Genomic DNA, 22,127 nt, shown 5'->3' on the forward strand with positions numbered 1-22,127 from the left:
CATTCAAGTTTGACTCTTTGGATGGAAAGATATGGTTTCCTCAGATTGTAGAAATAGCTCTTAAAAAGCCATCAATGACCAAAGTTTGCCCATTCACTATCACTTCTATAAAATAACCAGATACTCCAGGTTTGATTGCATTTTAAAATTTTGCAAGAGCTAGTTGACAAGAGAAAACTCTGAGATGAATGACCAGAGGGCAGCAATGCCTCTATAATAATACTTCCACTTTTCTTCAGAACTATAATCCATTTAGAACTAACATGCAGAGGCTTCTCACCATTGAGAACTTGGTTGAGGGCCTATCGACAAAGCTGATGCTGTAACTGAACATTTCTGGTTCCCCTTCACTGTCAATTTTTCTATTTTTCTCCACTTTGCTCTGCGGTTTTGGAACCAGACCTAATAAAGGGGTAGGGTGAGGGGAAACCTTAGTGAAATGAACATACACACACTTGTCTTATGCATTTTACTGCCTATACCATCCACCAGTTCGCAGAAGTTATTCAATGTAGAGAGCAAAACATTAATATCCCCCAAATTAATAGCATCCCCCCTATTTTTTAAGGAACTATGTTGATGCCATAGTCATAAGAGAAACTCTTCCTGAGGCATGTTTCACTATCTTTTCTCCAGAAGACAAGTAGTAAGAGAAGGGCACACTGGGTGGAAGGGTCAGATAGCCTTTTCTCTACAAGGCACCAAGAGATGTGTGACCCATCAACTGGAGTTCTACTCCACCTGCACTTCAACAGTGAAATGCAGCCTGAAAGGGGGGCCCAGTTAGCCCAGTGTTGTTGACACTGATGACAGTAGATGTCAGGCAGCATCCCTTCCTTGTCTTACTTGGAGGCACCAGGGATTGATCCTTGCATCTTCTGCAAGCAAAATGAATGTTCTGCTTTGGGTTAGAGGCCTTACCCATTAAGGCATCTGCCCATTGCCCCTCCCTCAGTGCTGTGATGAAATTTGTACCCACCCCCCACCACAAGCCAGCATTTCACTAGTAAAAAATTGAGACATGGATTGTAGAAAATCAGATGCAAAGCTCTGCTGAGCCATGAAGCAGGTTGTCTAGTCTTGGGCATGCCATTTTCTCCCCCTCACCTACCCCGCCCCCAGAGTTAACTCACAGGCTGCTGTAAAGGTAAACATTTCCATGTATACTGGGACAGGATACAAATGTGATCCCCGATCGCTATACCAGGGACAGCCAACTACAACCTGGACTTTTGACTGCAACCTCCTTAATTCTTGACTATTGGCCATATTAGCTTGGAATAAAGAGAACTCAGGGCCAAAACAGCTGGGTAGCACAAGGTTACTTATCCCTGTGTAGAGCCCACCATGCTTAGAAAGAAGTTCCTTCTTCCCTATAAATTGCCTCTACAAAGAAAGTGGTTACATTTATTTTAAACTGTCATAGTATATATTTATAGGTTGTTGATATTACCTTGAGGATGTCATCATATATTTTTGATAGTATTATTTAAAAAAGAGGCCACACCATGGGAAAGAATGGGACCCCAATCATTTAGTAAGCACTTAAAAGTAAAATAAAAGGAGCCAGGTGAGAAATATTATGTCCCTTTATCCCAAAATGTACAGATCTCCTCTGAACTCTGACTACAATTCCATTTTCAGCAAACCAGTTGAATTTTTGTACACTGAAAAATGAACAGACAGAAATAAGTGAATCAAAAGCACCATGTTTTACTGGATCAGTATCTAAATAAGATCATGTATCTTTTTAAGCTATGCTCAGTCATTGGCCTGTATTAAACTAAAAACCTTTCATCTTTTAGATCAACAGATCACTCTAGCTCATAGCTTTCCTAGTCCATCCCAAGAGTACATGGTTCTTGCAACAAACAAACAAAAATCCCAAACCAGCTCATAGCAACAGTTCACTCCTGTGTGCAGTGCAGCATTTATGGCACAAATTAATGTGACAGCAGTTTTAGTTCTGTGAAAGTAATGCAATTTGTCTCTTTACAGGGCAGCAATCTGACATATGGCTGCAGGGGCAACAGTATACTGCTCAGGTAAACAAACAGCATGCATGTGAACTGTTTCTTTCCTGTGCACTGTGGATGCCAGCACACTGACAGATTTGTCAAATGTGGAGTTGTAGTATGTCAGTTTGTGGTTCAAGATTTTGCTTAAACTTTATGCCTGTTCTCACTTTGGTTGCAGCAGGGAAATGCAGCTTAAGCCAATCAGATTCAGTGCACCAAAGATGAGGGAACAGGCCAAATACTCACTGCTGGTTTGCTAAGCTGTGGTCAAGCAAGCCAGAAATGTTACCAGGCCAAAGCAGGAAACTCTTACCATAACCCGCTGTGGTGTCACACCAACAGCAGCAGCAATTTCTCTGCGCTTCTCATTGTTAGGGTAATGGTCTTCCTGGAACATTCTCTCTAGCTCATCTAGCTGTCCTAGAAAGGAGGGAACCATTAAATAAGAGAATGTAAGAAGAAGAAAAGAAAACTAGAAGGAGCAAGATGGCAAGAATTACTGGGGATGTGGGGTGCAAAGAAAATATTTATATAAGCACAGGAAACACCTTTTCTCCACTCCATTATGCTACGTAATGCTAAAGGGCTAAAGGGTCACTGGCTACCAGCCCCAGAATGGATCACCTTATTGCTATATAGCTGTAGAGGAAGCAGGGGAAATCAGATGGAAAAGCTATTAAAACCTCCGGACATGCATTCCTCTTTGAACCAAAGACTTAATTACTAGATCCATTCAGGTGCCTGCCTGTCTTTTCCTCCCATTTTGGTTGAGGGCTGCATTGAGCATCAACTGAGGGGATTATGGGCAAATACATGCCCAAATGTAAGCTGTGCAAGATCACTGGTGCAGGGGCAGACTTGTTTCTATATCACTGAGACAAGGAGCAACTAAAGTCTTCCTCCGTCTCCAACAGACTAGATCAAACATTGTTTTCCAGATGCCAGTGGTACAGAAGCAGTGTCTGTAACTGGCAGGAGGGGCTGACTCAGAAACAGCAGTTGGTACATGATAGCCGCTCTGGGAGGCCACATGTGGACCATGAACACTGCACTCCTGGTTTCAGCGCTTCGTCTCTCAGAAACAACACTGCAGCCATGACTATCATGTATTCTTGAAAAGAAGCAACAGAAGATTTCGTATTAGCCTTATTTGAATTAAATATTGCTCTCTAAAAATTTCAGTTGCATTTGATTGCATTTAATTTCAATATTTTATTCTTTTATTAGCATTTTTACTGCTTGGTTTCTGGTTATTTTAGAGAATTATGATTTTTGGCATTATATTTAAAAACTAATACATAAAATACTATAGTATGTACATAATGATTTTTATTTCTGCCCCAGTGGTCCCTGAAATTTTTTTGCTGGTCCCCAGGTGTAAAAAGTTGAAAACCACTGATTTGAAGCATCACCCTATTTTATCACTGAGGGCAGTATACATTCAATTGTATCACAGTGGGAAAAAAGATAAAAATGCTTAAACCCACTATAATTAGAGCAAGTTAAAATGCCTGAATAAGAACATTCTTCCTGGTTCTGAAAAGCCTGCACTACACACACCAGCTGCCACTGCCCCCAGCCAACATGTCAGTGGTGATTGTTGCAAAATACTCCACTATGCTGAACTCTGAAGAACTTTAAGCAGATGTTGATGGTTTGGAAGCAACTGATATTGCCTTTTTAGTCATTGAACACTTCCTCCCCAAGCTCAGACACTTTGAGTTTTCTGTCCAAATGAAATGCATTTTACAACAGTTACCCTGAAGAACCTCCTACTGCTCAAGCCCTGAGAGACCCAATTACATGAAACAATATGAATCTGTTCTTAATAACCTACCAGCACTGTAGAATGTACGTGACTTTTTCCGGGTAGGTGGAACAGGTTCTTCGGGAGTTTCTGGTGGACACTTTTTTCCCTTGGTTCCATCTGGATTGCCTTTGGACACTACAGTTGATGCAAGCCTCCTGGTCTGCTGACCTGTGTAGTTAACTGTAGCACATTTGCCTGATCTGTGAGTAGCACACTCCAGGCTTAGGTTTTGGTTCAAATCCTCAATCTGCTCTGGTATATGTACTTCCCCAAGAGCAGGAGATGTTTTGGGGGAACATGCTGCAAGAAAATTGTTTTGCTCTTTCAGGGTGTCCTTTTCTGTAATGTTAAAGCAGTATAACTCTGCTTGGCTTTGTGACTTTGGATAGTCAATCAGTTCTTGGCCCAGCTCTGTTTCTGGAATAGGGAGATCAGTGTTCATATCACTGAAATAGGTCGGAAGGTGTCTGCATATGGTGGTGAAACCAAACTGATGAGGATCCAAAGGTGATTGATGTGAAGCAGACACTTGGTCTATAAAATAGTTTCCATTCTCTTTTTCTCCTTTTGCAATTCCAGAGTCCCTTTCTTTCACTATGATCTTCCCAGACTCATCTTCTATGATCACAGTGTGGAGCATAGACACATTATTTTTGGCTCCAATCTCACTTACAAGATTCCCATTTTGAACAAATTGCTCTGTGCATAACAGTGACCCTCTCAGTCCCTTCCCTTCTTGCTCCCCAAATTCACCCTCAGACACTGCAAAGTGAAAGAGCTCAAATTAGTATCAATGTAAGAAAACAAGAAGCAAAACAAGAAGCAAAACAAGAAGACAGGCCCTCACCCAAGGAGTTTACAATTTGAAGATAAACTATATGCTAGCTTAAATAATAGAATCATACAATAGTAGAGTTGGAAGGGGGCATGAAGGTCATTGGGTCCAACCTCCTGCCATTGCAGGACACCAGTTTACACCATCCCACTCAGATGGCTGTCCAGTTTCTTTTTGAATGTCTCTAGTGTGGGAGAGCCCACCACCTCTCTAGGCAGCTGGTTCCATTGGTGTATTGCTCTAACAGTGAGGAAGCTTTTCTTAATATCTAGCCTGAATTTGGATTGTCACAGCTTGAATTGATTATTCTGTGTCCTACACTCTAGTATCAGCAGGAAGAGATCTTGACCTTCCTCTTTGTGACAGTCTTTGAGGTACTTACAGAGGGATATCATGTCCCCACTCAGTCTTCTCTTCTCATGCCCAGTTCTCTCATTCTCTCCTCATAGGGCAGTGTTTCCAAACCCTGGATCAATTTTGTTGCCCTCCTCGGGACCCTTCTCATTTTTCTGCATCTTTCTTAAATCTTGGAATATACAGATGACTATACCATGTGTAACATGCAGATGACTATACCATTGATATCATCTGGATTAGGACCAGCATACACAGGTAGGGGAAACTTGATCTTCTCATCCAGTTGCTTTCCCCATACCTAAATTCACCCCTACACATGCACTTGGGCATGTGTACTTAAGAAGGAAGAACCCTTCCTGTGCAAAAATAACACAGGATGGACATGACTAAATGCAGCCAAACATACTGAGTACCAAAGTAAATATTCTCCTAATCATGGATAGGGGAGCTATGCATGATAGTATTCCCTACTCTCCTTCAAATGCACGCAGTCCTAATTTGAAACAGGACCATGGAGCTTTGGGAGAGGAGAGTTTAAGCTTCCTTACATTTTTGTCCTGAACTCCTCTCCATCAACCCAGGAAAGGATGAAAAAAAGAAAGAAGGGCTCCACTGGAATCAATGGATAAGTTTTTTCCTTATCTCTGTGGGAAGGATGTTGAGTTTTGGGATGAAAAACATGGCTGCATGCATTTGCAAGAAATATAGTCACATAAAGCTACACTATGAGAAAGTTTCATTTGACCCTCAGGGCTGGTTGGGGCTCAAGACTTTTTGATTAAGTCAAAGGCTTCACAGAAAAGGTGCACAAATGCATAATGAAATAATTTCAGATAACATGAAGATATTTTTCCTGTTTTTTGATATTTGTCCTAATGTACATTATAATGAATAATTAATACTTGGCTCAGACATCTAATACCAAGTCCTGTGAAGAACTGAGGGTCTTATTTTTTAATGTTTTTAGTGCTGAAATAACTTCCTTGCAAACAAACAAACAAACAAACCTTCATTAAAACAGTCATTCTAATACATCTTATCAGAAGCTTCCATTCCAACCACTGCCCCATCCATTATCTTGATTTTTTTAAAGGTTTTGTTTCTTTCCCAACCCTGGGTCACACAAAACTTTGCAAATGTCTACTTTTTCTATATCTTAATGAGATAACTTTGCTACCACAGCATTTGTTGAGCCACTAAATTTAAAGGCTTTAAAAAAAGATTTAACAAATTATCTGGGGATTGTCTATCATTGACTATTACTTACAGAATGCTAGGGACTGGAAACAAAGCCATATGAGAACAGATCGAAACATCTGGGCATGTTTGGCCTCAAGAAGACTGAGGGGAGATAGATAGTACTCTGCAAGTAGTGTCACTCAGGAGGAGGACAGAATCTCTTCTTGATTATCCCAAAGTGCAGGATGTGAAATGGTAGACTCAAGTTACTGAAGGAGCCTGATTAGCCTAACTAATGCTATTTGCTTTCTGTATAACTGCTTGCTTTGGAGAGGAAAAAGGGAAAGCAGGAATGTTGATAAGGTAAGACAAAAGGGGTAGTGTAAAGAAGAGGACCCCCGAGACAAAGGGGTAGTGTGAAGAAGACAAGCCCTGACTCTAGATTTACTTTTAGAGGCAAGAAACCCGTCAAGTTGTCCCTGGAATGGGTAACCAGAACAGTTTGTTGGGGAAAAAAATCCCCCATATACCCCCCCCCATGTGCTCTGGAAGTTTCAAGCCAACTTTTGTGCTCTCCCCTTCTTCATGTCTTTTCCTTGTCAGAAACTGGGAACGCTGTTTTAATGTCTTGCAAGTTTTCCAGTCTCTTCCATCTGCCTTACAGCCCTCCTAGGTAGGAAAAATTTCCTTCTTGTTAGATTAAATAATTGCATTTGAAATCCCAGGGGGGTGGGGGGGGATGCTGATGAGCAGATGAAAGATGGAGAGATATATACGTGTGCATACGGTTGAAAATTTGCTGGTAAAGTCTTAGAAATTTGAAAGGTTGTGTTTAGCAATTAGCCTGAGCAGTAAAGATATTTTTCTGGATTTTGTGTGTGTGCCATGTGAGAATGAGAGTGTGCATTTGACAGGAATTCCTTGATTCAAGGGGTGCTTGGTGTGAGTAAGAATTTTAAGAGTTTTAGTAAATGGTGACTGGGTACTTTTTCAAAAAAAAAAAAAGGGAAGAAAAGTGTAACTTTTGGGGTAAAGAAAATAAAAAAAAAAAAAAAAAAAATGAAAAAGAGAGGAATGGTCTTGCTAAGAGCACTCCCATATTTAAAGAGACAGTAACTGCAGCCTCTTCTCTGGGTTTGGTCTGGCCAACTGAATTCAGGGAAATTTGTGCTGGAAAATTTGGATTTCTTGACTCTGTGGGCTTGGCTATTCCACAGAGCCAAGAAAAGGGGGGATGCTCAGGCAAGAAAGTACCACCACTTTGTGAGTACTGCAGAAGCAGCACACACAAAGCCTTTCAGCACGTGCAGAGTTCAAAGCACTTTGGGAGTGTGGAGCAGCCCTGTTTTCAACCACAGATTGAGGGTGGGCTTTCATTAGTTCTCAAAAGAAATCTTGATGTTTAAATATATATATAAAAGAGGGTCTATAACTGAGGCAAGGCATTTGAGGTTCTTTCAGTGTTCAAAGCTTGTATTGCCTCAGAGAAAAAATCCTGCCTGGGAAGGCGTGGATTAAAACAAAGACGTTTAAACATCCACAATGAGGAAGAGCTAGGGGAAGTTCTTTTAAGGAAGAAAAAAAATCTTTTTATGAACATAAGCACTTGTGTTCATCTAAGTGCTCAAGCATTGATTATTTGTTGAAATGTATGGGAGTTCAGGTTTGTTTGTACTCACTATGGGTTGGTGCATTTGGTATGTGTCTGCACTGGACAAGTGTGGGGAGAGGATCAGGGCTCTGGGAGCTGGGTTTTAGAGGAACTGCAGGGACTGACAGGTCTCCTACAGAGAGGGGCCAGGTATCAGGGGAGATGGGAGAAAGGAGGAGGCTGGGGACTCCAAAGAAAGGAAGCAGTGGGAAGGAGTTGAGGTGCATGTACACTAATGCTAGGAGCAATAAGCAGGAAGAGCTTGAAGCTCTCCTGGGAATAGGAAGGTATGACCTGGTGGGAATCACAGAAACTTGGTGGGATGAAAGGCAAGAGTGCAATGTGAACATAGAGGGATATCATCATTTTAGAAAGGACAGGAAGGGAAAGACTAATAGAGATGGGCTGATAGATGGAGTACAGATTAGGGGAGGTCTGGATGCGAGTCATCACTCCATCCTTTGCTTTGAGATCAGGGGACTGGGGATGTGCAGCAGGTTGAGCACTAGAAGCTGAACTTCAAGAGGGCCAACTTTGGCCAACTGAAGGCCAGACTGGGGAACGTCTCCTGGGATAGGATATTGGAAGGCAAGCGAGTTGAGGAGAAGTGGATGGCACTGAAAAGGGAGGTTTTGGAGGTGCAAGCCTTGGCAATACATCTAGAGAATAAGGTGGGGTGGTGGAGGAGAGCACCGCCATGGATGCGAAAGGAGGTGGTTAGAGGGATTAGATGAAAGAGGAACCTCCATAGGAAATGAGTACTGGGGCAAATAGGCAAAAGGGTAGCAAAAAGGACATGGGGAATTACAGACCTGTTAGCCTTACCTCCATTGTAGGAAAAACAATGGAAAGGCTCACAATACGGAGAGATCTAGGGATGCTAGATAGGGAAGGGAGGCTGGAAACCACACAACACGGTTTCCACAAAAACAGGTCCTGCCAGACAAACCTTGTGGAATTCTACAACAAGGTTTTGAGATGGCTAGATGGAGGGGATGCAGTGGATGTGGTATACCTGGATTTCAGCAAAGCCTTTGACAAAGTGCCCCATGATATCCTGGTTGAGAAACTGAGGAGCAGGTACTCCAGATCCAAAAGGATTTGGACAGACTATGGAAGTGGGCAGGAAACAACATGATGACGTTCAAGGTGGATTATGGCCCCTTTGGGGCAGGTACTTTAGCAATGGGAGAATTTGGGTCTGTGGAGTCCCCTCTGACTGCAGCAGAGGTGAAACCTTTTAGGCAGGACCTACAAGCTATTTTTGTCTGTTTGTCTGTTTGCTTGCTTGCTTGTATTTTGTTTTCTGGTGAAGAATTGAGTTTGATCTAACAAGCAGCTAGAGATGTTTGGAATAGAGAAAATCTCAACAGAGCAGGAGATGCTCTGTGCTGGCTTCTAGAAGGGAGAGTTGGGAGTTATTAGAGTTATATGATCCACGGAATCAAAGAGGCAGTACCTCAGTTCCTTAATGTACATAAGACTTTGTCTTTGGAATAAAAGAAATATGATACTCCATCTGAGTGGCTGGAGAGACTGAAGCAACAGATGCAAAAAATAAAAATAAAAATGGGGCAACTGGATCCAGGAATCCAGCCCATCAGATAGATATTGTCAAAGTGTCAGTTTGCAGGGAAGGCAGGGGAGGATATTAGGCAGAACAGAAGTTGCAGAAGTTAGATGGAAGAGAGGCAAGGACGTTGGAAAATTTGTTGAGAGAGGAACAGAAAGTGTATGCGATGAGAGAGGATGAGGAGAAATTGAGTATATGGCTCAGAGGAATGTAATGGCATTAGAGGAAAGGTAGAAGATGAGGTCGAGGAAGAGGATTTCAGCTCGCACCTAAAGAGGGGCGAATGAGTGAAGGATTAAGCGCAGGATGCTATTAATGTGGAAAGGTTGGGCACTTTAAACAAGAGTGCCCTAAGTAAGCTGAAGGGAGAGGAGAGGTTGATTTCTCTCATGAAGATGGACAAAGATTAGGAAGGTCAGGGGTCTCCTCATAGGAGGATCCACTGGGAACCTTTGATAAATTTGAAAGTGGAACCATTGGGAAAGACATGGTATCTATAGTAGGCTCTGGAGCTACCTGCTCCACAATGAATATGATTCCGGATGGAATGCAATTGGGAAAAAGGGGAATTGATGGCTCAAGGAGTGGGAGGTAATCTGGTAAAAGTGAAAATATTTGAACCTGCTCAGGTAAAACATGAACATGGTGAAACCGTTGTGTGATTTTGTACTGGGGGAGGAAATTTGTCACTTGGCAGGGAGAGATCTCCTAGCCAGACTGGGATTTTTGGTAAAAGGCATTTAAGGGGAGGTAGAGACAAAGCTAATGAGGAGGACCATTTCTGATTTATCTCTAAAACCACAGGCAGCTGGCGCTTGTGAGGCCTGGAAGGAAAATCAAACAAGTTGTGAAAAAAATGGGAGGGGGAGGCCTCTCCCTGCAAGAATTTATTGCAGTGGACTTGAAAGTGAGCAGGCTATAACTTAACAGGGGAAAAAAAAGGGGGGCAGATGCCACTGTGACAGGTTCTGCCTGGGGTTGTATTTATCTTTTTGTGTGTGTTTAACAACCATTTGCTACCTCTGAGTTGTATAATTAAAAGAATCAGAATCCTAGTTTTTCCAGAGGATTCTGAAAAGGTGATCAGTTTGTTTCAAGGCACTAATTGGACTAATGCCAGAAGGGCAGAATGTAGTCAAATAAAACAAAACTCCAGGAACTAGGTTTCAAGTTAAGTGTTAGAAGATAATTTCTGAGGGTCAGGAACCCACAGAAAATGGGATGGGTCTTCCATGGGAGGTAGTTGAGGCCCATCAGGGAAGAAGTTTGGACAACCACTTGTGGATTATAGGAACAGAGTTGGCTGAGACAGGGGGTCAGACTAGATGACCAGGGGAGGACCCCTTTCTGACTCACTTTGTTTCTATGTTTCTATGTGGGAGAGGACCATCTCTGTAATAAGAAATTGTGAAAAACTGTGTTCTCATTGACAAATCCATCCAAAAGCAATTTTTTCTTCAGGTTAGGTAAGCAATAAGTTTGTGCAACACAAGTTCAGCAAAGGGTTTCTTTGTGTGCATTTTGGCATTGACTGGATTGGTGTCAACAACCAAAAACATTTTCTTCTTGAGACTGTGCTAAAGAGACTTAAAAAAACAGACATAGACTTTATATCTTGAGGTTTCTCTCCAAACTGATGTGGATCTCTCTGCCACTGCCTACAACTTCTCTACAGCCCTGGAAGGAAAAGCCAGCTGTGTCTAACCACCCTTGCTCAGGGAAGAAGGGAATTCACCCACCTTTCTCTCAAACATTGGTTAGGGACTTGCCTAGATGGACCAGAGACTTTAATGCTGTTCTTACTACAGTATATGAACAACCTTTTAATTGCCACTGAAGTCACAGACTTCACATCTGCTGGATTTCATTGGGTCACCACACATAAGATGCAAACCACACAAAAACGACTAGCTGGCCAGTACTACTCCTTCTCCGAGCCCAGAGTGTCCATGCTGCCTGTCCAGCAAGGCCAAAGCAGTCATTCCTATTTGACTGGCTGACTGCAGTGTGTGAAGCTGTGGCAACTGGCTGGTTGCTGCCTATGGCTTGCCATGGCACAAGGGAAGGGGGACTGCCTGCTTACATCAGCTGACTCGCCTGAGACTGGACTGCCTGAAGACCATTGATGCCATGAGAGGACCACGCCTAGGTGCCCCTCGCTACACAGCAGTGAGATCAGTGGGACTGCCTACATGGGAACGTTGCACCAGGCTGAGGAAATTTCCAAAACCACAAGGAGACTGAAGGACCATGGAACCTGTGGAGAACCTTACATACTTATTCAAACACCAACCCTGCAAGGGAGGACCAGTGGTGTAACAGACCAGGACAAGAAGAAGCTGACATCAGGGTCAGCCAAGGGCCCACAACTGGAGGGGGCAAGGAAGAAGAGCCCCGAAGAAATGCAGCCTATCGGGGACTAGGATCGGGTTCCGGCTTGAAGACTTAGACCAAAGAGACTAGCATTTGCCTAATGCTAAGTAGCCTAGATGATAATGCTGAAGGAAAAAGGGGGAATTTCTTGAAGTTATTATTCTGGCTGTCTCTGTGTACTACTGTTAATTTTGTTACTCCCTTCTATACCATTTGTCCTTGTAGGAAGGAAACAGTGGATTTCCTAATTTCCCTGTTTTCCCTTTTAGAATACTGCCTCGTTGTATAATAGAATGTTTATGCTTTAGTAGTGCTGGGGAAAACCCAGCATGGATTTCTTACACCTGGAACATGTTATATGTCTGGATCACACCAAGGACCAGGTAAAACAGACATGCAGGTTACAGGAGGGCAGGCACATGCTGTCACAGATCAGCTAAAGGAAAAGGAAAGAAATCATATGTGTTCCACGGGTCCCTAGGGAAAACAATTTCCATGTGAAGTCACTACAGGTAAGGACCACTGAAAGCACTCTACCAGTTGGGGTGATGATGGTGGACTAGCAACATCCTTACAGCCAATTGGCACATGCTGGAATGTGTGTGTGTGAGAGAGAGAGAATTTGGTGCAGTAGCTAGCATGCGGTTTTGTTTCTGCTAAACTGGAAAGGCCGTAGCCTGCAGTTGGATGGGCAACCTCATGTGGATGCTGACTGCTATGCATTATTCACACAAATGGGGCTAGCAAGTGCTCCCTGGTGCAGCCTGGAATCTTTGGGGGACTGTTCCAAGATTGGAAACGAGTTCTGTTTATGCTGATTTGTGCCTTTGGTGGACTTATGCTCCTTCCTTGCTTAATTCCCATAATTCAGTCTATAGTAACTTGCACTATTGAAGGTATGATGGTGGTTACAACCAACCCAAAGAAACCTGATGCCCCGGCAAAAACCCTGGTACTCAGATGTGTCCCAAGGGAATGTTCTTCCTTGCTTCAATGACAACCCATGAAGGCCATCTCCAGGGTTGCATATATGAAAAGGGAGGAAATGAAGGAGCCTGATTAGCTTAACTAACGTTATTTGGTTTTAGCTTAACTAACGCTATTTGCTTTCTGTATAACTGCTTGCTTTGAAGATGAAAAAGAAAAAGCAGGAATGTTGATAAAAGGGGTAAAGAAGAGGACCCCCAAGACAAAGGGGTAGTGTGATGAAAACAACTCCCTAGGCAAGGCCTGGCATGCTGTGATCACGCTCCTTCTGTGAAGAGATTGGATGGAGATAGCCTCTTCCACAAGGACAGGCATGCAGTGGACATGCAGACCCCGTAAGGGGACTGGGCAAAGGGTCAGGCAGACCCTGGGAGGTGATTGGATGAGGGAACAATGGGGGTGAGATTGTGTGAGAAAAAGTAAGAAAGAAGCTATAAGAAGGATGAGTTGATGGAATGTGTGTGTGTTGCTTCCTGCCTGTGTACTGGGAAGCTGACACCTGGTTGCTTTTCTCAGCTGAATAAAAGAACCAGATGAATCTCCGCCTTGCTGAACCTTATTGGCATTTGGTTTAGGGGTCTGTAAGTCACCTGGCTAGCAGGGACTTCAACATTACAAGAAGGCAGATTCCAGCAGGACATCAGAAAGAACTTCCTAACTGTTAGAGCAATATGACAACAGAAGCAATTACTTAGGGAGTTTGTGGGCTCTCCCATACTAGAAGAATTAAACCCGCAGCTGATAAGCGATTTGGAAAGGATGCTTTACTAGACCTAATAGCCTTCTTGGCCCCTTCCAACTCTATTGTTTAATGATTCTATGATAATAATAGCTATGTTAATCTTAACACTACAGTTAAGTTCCTACATGGAATCAATGCCTCTACCAGATACACTGACTTAAAGGAAGCTTCTCCATATAAATTAATAGCCAATTAGATGATTTCTTAGATATTATATCTTATACCTAAACATTTCATTTTCACTTGATGAATATCAACTGTTCTAGTATGTTTAGTAACTATCATATTTTACTTCTACCTTCTAGACATTTATCTTCTATTGCTACTTTATTGGTGTGGAAGGGTGGAATGGGCCACATTGGCATGGAGCAAAAGGAAGTATTACTGAAAAGAAGAACAAATTAAATTGTCCTTTGCTCAAGTTCCTGTGTTCTCATACTTAACCTCAACAGCTATCATGGCTACTGATTATAAGAGGGAGAAATTTTATACATGAGTATTTTAAAGACATTCCTCTACAGATAAAAAGGTAATCACTATAAAATGATTACCTTTTACAAGAGATACAAGGTATAAGAATGAAACAACATAAAATAATACATTATTTAATTGTAACTTAACCCAATTTAGAAGTCGTATTTGGGCCAGTGTTTAGGAAACATATAGAACAATACTAATTGGAAACATGATTTACACTACTGATTTGAAGCAGCCTTTCTTCTGGTTGATCTAAATCTAGGCGATATATACTTTGCTGCTGGGCAATCAGAGTTCTTAAAATTAATTCTTCTACACTAAAATTCAACAATGTAAATAAGAGGATAAGAAAACATCAGGAAGAATTTCCTGTTAGAGCAGTATGACAACGGAACCAATTAACTTGGGCTTTCCCATACTGGAGGCATTCAAGCCAGCCATCTGTCAGGGATGATTTAACTTGGAGCCCTGCACTGAGGAGAGGCTGGATTCAGTGGCCTTATACGCCCCTTCTATCTCTACTATTCCCTGAGTCTATGATTCTATAACAAGGGCCAAGGCTTGTTTCACTTCACCCTCCCTTTACAATGTATACGTTTGGTCAGTCTTCTCCAACATGGTATCTTTCAGGTATTTTGTATTATAATGTTCAGCCCCAGGAAGTATGGCTGATGGGCAGAGATGTTGGGAACTGTAGCCTACAACATCTAGGAGGCACTGTTTCAAAGTTGATGGAGTGCATCCCAGAGAATCAGACTGATTATTCTTTACCAATACAATTTGTTCGATTTATTTCAAACAAAAGCTTTATAGAACACTCTGAGGCTGCACAAACTCTCACTTCCCCTCAAATCAAAAGCAGTGGGTGTTGTCCTACACTACTTACCAGCTCCCCTGAACTATGTTTTTCTCTGCCCTCTTCAGTACTTGGCAAGCATTCCCTTTGTGTCTCATCCTGAACAATTATCGGCTAGTTACATTTTTGTCCCTTTTTCAAATACATGCATCACCTGATTCTTCCACTGCTGTCCTTGGGTATATTCTATCATATCTCAGTATTTGTTTGTTGATTGTCTATACCTTATATGATTGAGGGATGTCATTTTGAAATGCATTGTACCAGACTCTGATCTGTTTTGTTGGCTCCAAACTGTACACATTAATTTCTGTGTTGGACTTGTGCTTAGACTATTGGATGGAATATTCTGATAATTTAGAAGTGTTAGATATAAGTCCACCATTCTTTAGGAATATCCAGATGATGAACTGGAATGCTTGAAATCCCAGTCCTGGCTGAATTTCTGGAATTTGCTGCAACAAACTGGGCCAGGGGGTCCATTAGCTGAGCATACAGTATTTTATATTTCACGGGGGATTGGAATGCTAAAGTAGGAAGCCAAAAGATAACCAGAATAACAGGCAAGTTTGGCCTTGGAGTAAAAAATGAAGCAGACCACAGACTGGTATAATTTTGTCAAGAGAATACGATGGTCATAGCAAACACTCTTTTCCAGCAACCCAAGAGACGACTCTACACATGGACATCACCAGACGGTCAACACAGAAATCAGATTGACTATGTGCTCTGCAGCAAAAGATGGAGAAGCTCTATACAGTCAGTAAAAACTAGACCAGGAGCTGACTGTGGCTCAGATCATGAGCTTCTTGGTGCAAAATTCAGGCTTAAGTTGAAAAAGGTAGGAAAAAGCACTAGGCCACTCAGGTATGACCTATATCACATTCCTGATGATTATGCAGTAGAGGAGACAAATAGATTTAAGGAGATAGATCTGATAGACAGAGTGCCTGAAGAGCCATGGACGATGGTTCACAACATTGTCCAAGAGGTTGCAACTAAAACTATCCCAAAGAAAAAGAAATGCAAGGAAAGAAAATGGCTGTCTGAGGAAGCCTTACAAATAACTGAGGAAAGAAGGGAAGCGAAAGGCAAGGGAGAAAGAGAAATATATACCCAATTGAATGCAGAATTCCAGAGAATAGCTAGAAGAATGCCTTCTTCAATGAACAGTGCAAAGAAATAGAAGCAAACAATAGAATAGGGAGGACCAGAGATCTCTTCAAGAAAATTGGAGATATGAAGGGAATGTTTCATGCAAAGATGGGCATGATAATGGACCAAATTGGCAGCAACCTAACAGAGGCAGAAGAGATTAAGGTGAGGTGGCAAGATTACACAGAAGAACTATACAAGAAAGAGCTTAACGTTCCTGATAACCATGATGGGGTGGTCACTGACCTCGAGGCAGACATCCTGGACTGTGAAGTCAATGGGCCTTAGGAAGTCTGAGCAACAATAGAGCTAGTGGAGGAGACAGTATTCCAGCTGAGCTATTCAAAATCCTAAAAGGTGATGCAGTTAAAGTGCTACACTCAATATGCCAGCAAATTTGGAAAAGAGGGAGAGGAACTAGAGATCAAATTGCCAACATACACTGGGTCATGGAGAAAGCTAAGGAGTTCCAGAAAAACATCTACTTCTGCTTCCTTGACTATGCTAAAGCCTTTGATTGTGTGGATCACAACAAATTGTGCTAAGTTCTTAAAGAGATGGGAGTACCAGACCTTCTTATTTGTATCTTGAGAAACCTGTATGTGGGTCAAGAAGCAACAGTGTGATCTTGACATGGAACCACTGATTGATTCAAAATTGAAAAAGGAGTTTGGCAAGGCTGTATACTGTTGCCCTGCCTATTTAACTTATATGCATAGCACATCATGAAAAAAGCAGGGCTAGATGAATCACCAGTTGGAATTAAGATTGCTGGGAGAAATATCAATAACCTCAGATATGCAGATGATACCACTCTAATGGCAGAAAGTGAAGAAGAACTAAAGAGCCTCTTGATGTGGGTGAAGGAGGAGAGCACAAAAGTTGGCTTGAAACTCAACACTAAGAAAATTAAGATCATGGCATCCGGTCCTATCACTTCCTGGCAGATAGATGTGGAAGAAATTGGAGGTAAATAAAATGACAGATTTTATTTTCCTAGGCTCCAAGATCACCGCAGATGGTGACTCCAGCCAAGAAATTAAAAGACACTTGCTCCTGGGGAGGAAAACTATGGTAAATCTAGATAGCATACTAAAAAGCAGAGACATCACCCTGCCAACAAAAGTCTGTATAGTCAAAGCTACGGTTTTCTCAGTTGCAATGTATGGCTATGAAAGCTGGACCATAAGGAAGGCTGAGTGCCAAAGAATTGAGGCCTTTGAATTGTGGTGCTGGAGAAGACTCCTGCAAGTCCCTTGGACTGCAAGGTGATCAAATCAGTCAGTCCTAGAGGAGATCAACCCTGACTGCTCTTTAGAAGGCCAGATACTAAAGATGAAACGCAAATACTCTGGCCACCTAAGGAGAAGGAAGGACTCCCTGGAGAAGAGTCTAATGCGGGGAACAATAGATGGCAAAAGAAGAAGGGGATGGCAGAGAATGAGGTGGCTAGGCGGAGTCACTGAAGCAATTGGTATGAGCTTAAGTGGACTCTGCGGGATGGTGGAGGACAGGAATGCCTGGAGGAATGTTGTCCATGGGGTCGCAATGGGTTGGACATGACTTTCCAACTAGCAACAACAACAAAAAGTTTGCTTTATCTTACTTATAGCTATTCTAGGAGAGATATAAGCGATCTATCTCCTCAAATTGTTAAAGCAACTACAAGTATAATATATACTGTGTTCATCCAGCTAAACAAATCCCAACCTATATTTACTCTCTAGAATATTAAGCTAAAATGTTGTTTCTTTGGGTTGGTGGTCTTCCCAGGATCTGTACACTTCACATTTCCCTGTGAATGGTTTCCTTCCTTCCTTCCTTTCATTCATTCCTGGCCAGTAGATTGCTTCCCTGACCCTTCATAGACATCTTTTTCAATGTGTGTGATTTCTATCCAAAGGACTTTAGATTCTGGAAGATGTTGTCTCCCTCAGTTTACCAATAAACTCTCCACAAATATGGATAAATACTGTGCCTTACAGATGGTTTCTATTTCAGCTTCTACTGATCCCTCCATGGCAGCTTTTGGTAGATGTGCCAAGCTCTGAGTATCTGCTAACAGTAGGTCTCTGTCAGGGCAGTAATTGATTTTTATTATCATACTTTTGCAAACATGCCCTTTGCTTCATTGAGTAAGAATGTTTCCCATATAATTTTCAGAAGTCTTAGAACAGCCTGGACATTTACAGTGTATCCATCTATGTACTAACAATCTTTCTCCATTCCAAAAAGTAGTTTAAGTAGGCCCCCACCCCACCAAACTAGGTATAGCATTGGATGTTTTTTTTTTTTTTTTTTTTTTTCTGGTAATGCTCTGGTGGAAATCTACCTGGCTATCCTCCTTGCAACATGGTCATCCCTAGATGTGTTCCTGATGCATCATCGGGATGCATTAATAGATCTTTGGAGTGTAATATTTCACGATGGCAAAGGCACTTCAAGTTGCTCCATATACTTCCTTGTTTCTTGGTGTGTCAACAGTTCTCTGAGTGGTCTTAACAGCATGTATCCCTGAGTGACTACCTATTTAGTATGATATTCCTTTCTCCGCAACTTTTCAGAAACACTATTAGTTTGTGATCATTGTCCTGCTGTGCTTAATGTAAGTCATCTCATTCTCCCAGTATAAATTCATGCTCAGCTATTACTCAGGTTCCTTTCAGATACACCAAAGTCTGTGTCAACCAGTTTTGAAATACCTCCAATTATATCTCTAATTGGGTGTGGTGAACTACTGCATTCTTCATTAACTTATAATACCAGAATACATTTTGACATCATAGACAAAGAATAGTCTTGCTTTTGAATAACCTGGCAATAGCTTTTCAATAGTGAACCATAGAAAATGACTTCTCAGTTTACATTGTCCTGTTCGCTTTTCCTGCATTGTCTTTCATACTTGATTATTACTTGCAAAAATCCTCACATTTACCGTAATTCTCCATATTTACAGGGCTTTTTCCTGTTTTGATTTGGATGCATAGTGATTACGTTTGCCACAGCAGTGGTATTCCTTCCCACAAACTTTTCAATGTGCAGTTCCCCCATCCTCATAGACGTATTGTTGTATGCTGTTCGCTTACATCTGGTTTCTCGTGTGCGTGTGCGTGTGTGTGTGTGTTTTCCAGGGCTCTGATCCTTTCTTTGGACAATTCAGCTGCTCTACAAATCTCCAAGCTTTTCTCAAGTCTGCTTCCTTCAGCAATCTCTCTTCTACTTGTGTGCTCTGTATTCCACACACTATCTGATCCCTTATTAAGAAGTCTTTGAGTTCTCCAAAAGTTAACTGGCTGTTAACATCTTTAAATTTGTCCAATATGCCTCATGATCTTTCTGTATTCCTTGGTTCCCCATGAAAAAGCTCCATCTTTCCACTGTTTCAAATTTCTAGGATTGCAGTAAATATCAAAACAACCTATTATAGAAGGTCATTCCCAGACATAATTTGTGCACAGTGGTTGTCCTGTTTCTATCCCCTTGTTCCAATCAATTATTAAAAAAGGTTTCATTTTCAGATGGTCCTTTTTATCTGTCATTGTGATATCCCCAGAGAGATTAAACTTCTCATTTCAAGTCTTCCATGCCTAGGTTAAGTTATGAGTTTGCAGAGTTAATGTGCTTGGTAGCTTTAGGTCCTCTGTCCCTCCCCCCTGCCCCGCCCCCAAAACACAGTTTATTAGTGCTCTTCAGACTAGAATTCAGTATCTGCTGTCACCATGTTTCAAAGGTGATATTACACCCCACATTAGCAGACAGACTCTGCTTTGTAAACAAACTTTCATGTTTTATTTTAAACTGAAGCCCCTAAAGATCATTCTTCCCTCAGGCCAGAAGCCATGGCTAGTACCCTCAACTACTTTCTCAGTCCACCTAGGAAAAAGAACTGATCCAGGCCAGATCCTGCAGTTATTTTATACTGTTAGCAGCCCCATGTTTTGGAAAGCTGATTTAGAGGAACACACACTTTTTCCTTAGACTGTGCTTCCTACCATAAGTCCCACCCAGGTATTACAGCTGATAACCTTCCAGGCCACTTGGGAGTTACAGGTGCTAGATAATATGAGTGTTTACTCCGAATCAAGAGCCACTGTTTTCACTGGGACTTACATGCAAGTGTGCACAGGATCACAACCTTACTGAAACAAAATTGAGTACTGCAAAGGTCTCTGTATACTGTGAAGTGCTCCTCTAGAACAAGCACAAATGGCTGTCTTTGCACCTATGCAAGATTTGGATTTAGTTACTGATTTCAAAATAAACTGAAATTACTTCCAAATATACACAGCATTGTATATTTATATTATAAGATTCTTATAATATATTGTAAGATTATATTGTAAGATTCTTAACTTACATGGGCTACAAGGTGCAAGCCACTGTTTCATAAGTAGGCTTTCTTATCTGTACCCTACATTTGAAGGAGGACAGAACTGTTGCTCTTACTGCAGTAGGGGTAACAGTGCCATTTCATTCCCCCCCCCCCCATTTATTACATTCTTATATTACCAATAACTGAAACTCTCTGGGCAGCTTACCAACCTCAGAGTCAAATGCTGGTTCTTTTCACCACCCCACTTTTACAGCCATGAACCTCTGGTGAGTCATCAGCAGCTAGTTAACTCAGTGCCCTTAATAAAAAGGCATAGTTGGGGGGGGGGGGGATACGAATAATCTTATGCAGGGACTCTCCCTCGCTTTGCTTCTCCTACTGGGCAGTTAATGTCCGCAGTACCAACGCTGAGGCGGGGAATGCCATGCTATCACGGGGCTCCAAGGAGCTTCTCCACCAGCTTTAACATCATGTAGGCATAACTGGCCCATGAGGTTATACTGACAATTAAAGAGAGCAAAGAAGTCTCGTTAACAACTTTCTTCCTAGGCTGCTTCTGCTGGCTGGGCCACTGTCCCCTCGTCCGGGAGGGCCACCGAATTCGGCTGCTTGCTCCCGCCCCCCCTCGAAGGGTTTCCCCCTCCCGACTTTTCCCGCCCGCACGAGTGGGTCTCCTCAGCTCCCCGCTTTACCCGCATTCTCGTAGGGGGGCACCTGCTCCTGCTTGGGGGTAAGTTCCATCCTCTTTTCGGCGCTGCACAGCGAGAGGATTTCGGTCACGGCCCGTGCGCGGAGGCTACTCGGAAATCCGCGGCTTGTAGCGCCTAGGTTAGGCGGCGCCACGAACGTCAGGAACCTTTGGGGAGCCTCATCAGAGCCACCTGAGCTGAGGACGTGAGCAAGAGGTCAAGCTGGCAAAACCCTGTGCGTTGGGCGGAGAAGAAAAGCTTCTGCCGAGCCCTTGCGGAGTTTTTCCAGCCTCCGGCCGCTTTCTTCTGAGGCGGGAGGTGGTGGTTCTTTTGTAGCCTAATCCTGCGCAGGTTAAATCGGATGTCCTACTATGGTGTTTGCTTGCAGGGTGGGTGCGTGCCATGCATGGGATTGTAGCATTTGCTTATCCAGAAAGGATATATAGTTGATGTTGGGAATTTTTCATTTAAAAAATTCCCTCTTGATTAAGTTTATTGGAGCAAAGGTCGTTTTAAAATGTAAACAAAATACGGACAGGTCAACTATTAAGCACAGTTGCCGACCTTGCTAGTATAAAGCATTAGCTCTTCATGCTTGCTGGATTCTGTGGGCTTGAAAAGTAAGCATGCACAGGATTGGACTTGTGTGTCTGCCCTTTAACTCCATCTGATGCTTATGTGTTATGCAATACATACTTTCAGGTAAACATGATATGATTAGATATAGAAATACACAAATCAACAGGTTTGCAATTTCCTTTCATAAGTTTAAAAATTCTATCTTAAGGAACAAACTCTCTCTCCAATCTTATAAAATATTCATAAACAAAATGTCCCTATGATTCTCAGTAACAATCTGTAAGTCAGTACTTTCCAAACTGTACTGCAAAAGGAGCTGTTGCATCAATACTTATGAGAGGGGTTTGTATGCAACCCTGATTTCCCCCATCTTTGGCAATACATTGACAACTACCTCATACCAAAAAGGAAGTAGTCAGTGATACACCAGAATTTTTTTTCTTGCCCCTGCTACAGCTTGCAGGAGTAGGGGATGCCTAGGGGTACCTGTGTTGCCAGAAGGCATAGTTTCAT

The 22,127-nt window shown here is 42.2% G+C and overlaps 1 protein-coding gene across 3 annotated transcripts in view; it reads right to left on the reverse strand.

Annotated features, from left to right (window-relative positions):
• The window catches only part of NOBOX (NOBOX oogenesis homeobox), a 54,980-nt gene that overhangs the window by 27,038 nt on the left and 5,815 nt on the right, over positions 1-22,127 (reverse strand). For all 3 annotated transcript variants that reach the window (XM_044417606.1, XM_044417605.1, XM_044417607.1), the window contains exons 2-4: positions 3,856-4,590; positions 2,332-2,438; positions 281-402 (exon numbers count right to left, since the gene is read on the reverse strand). In XM_044417606.1, the coding sequence (XP_044273541.1) occupies positions 281-402; positions 2,332-2,438; positions 3,856-4,590 (964 nt within the window). The remainder of the gene's footprint in view (positions 1-280; positions 403-2,331; positions 2,439-3,855; positions 4,591-22,127) is intronic.

The sequence above is a fragment of the Varanus komodoensis genome, unplaced genomic scaffold (genome assembly GCF_004798865.1).
Source record: "Varanus komodoensis strain SLA01 unplaced genomic scaffold, ASM479886v1 scaffold9, whole genome shotgun sequence".
NCBI lineage: Eukaryota > Metazoa > Chordata > Lepidosauria > Squamata > Varanidae > Varanus > Varanus komodoensis.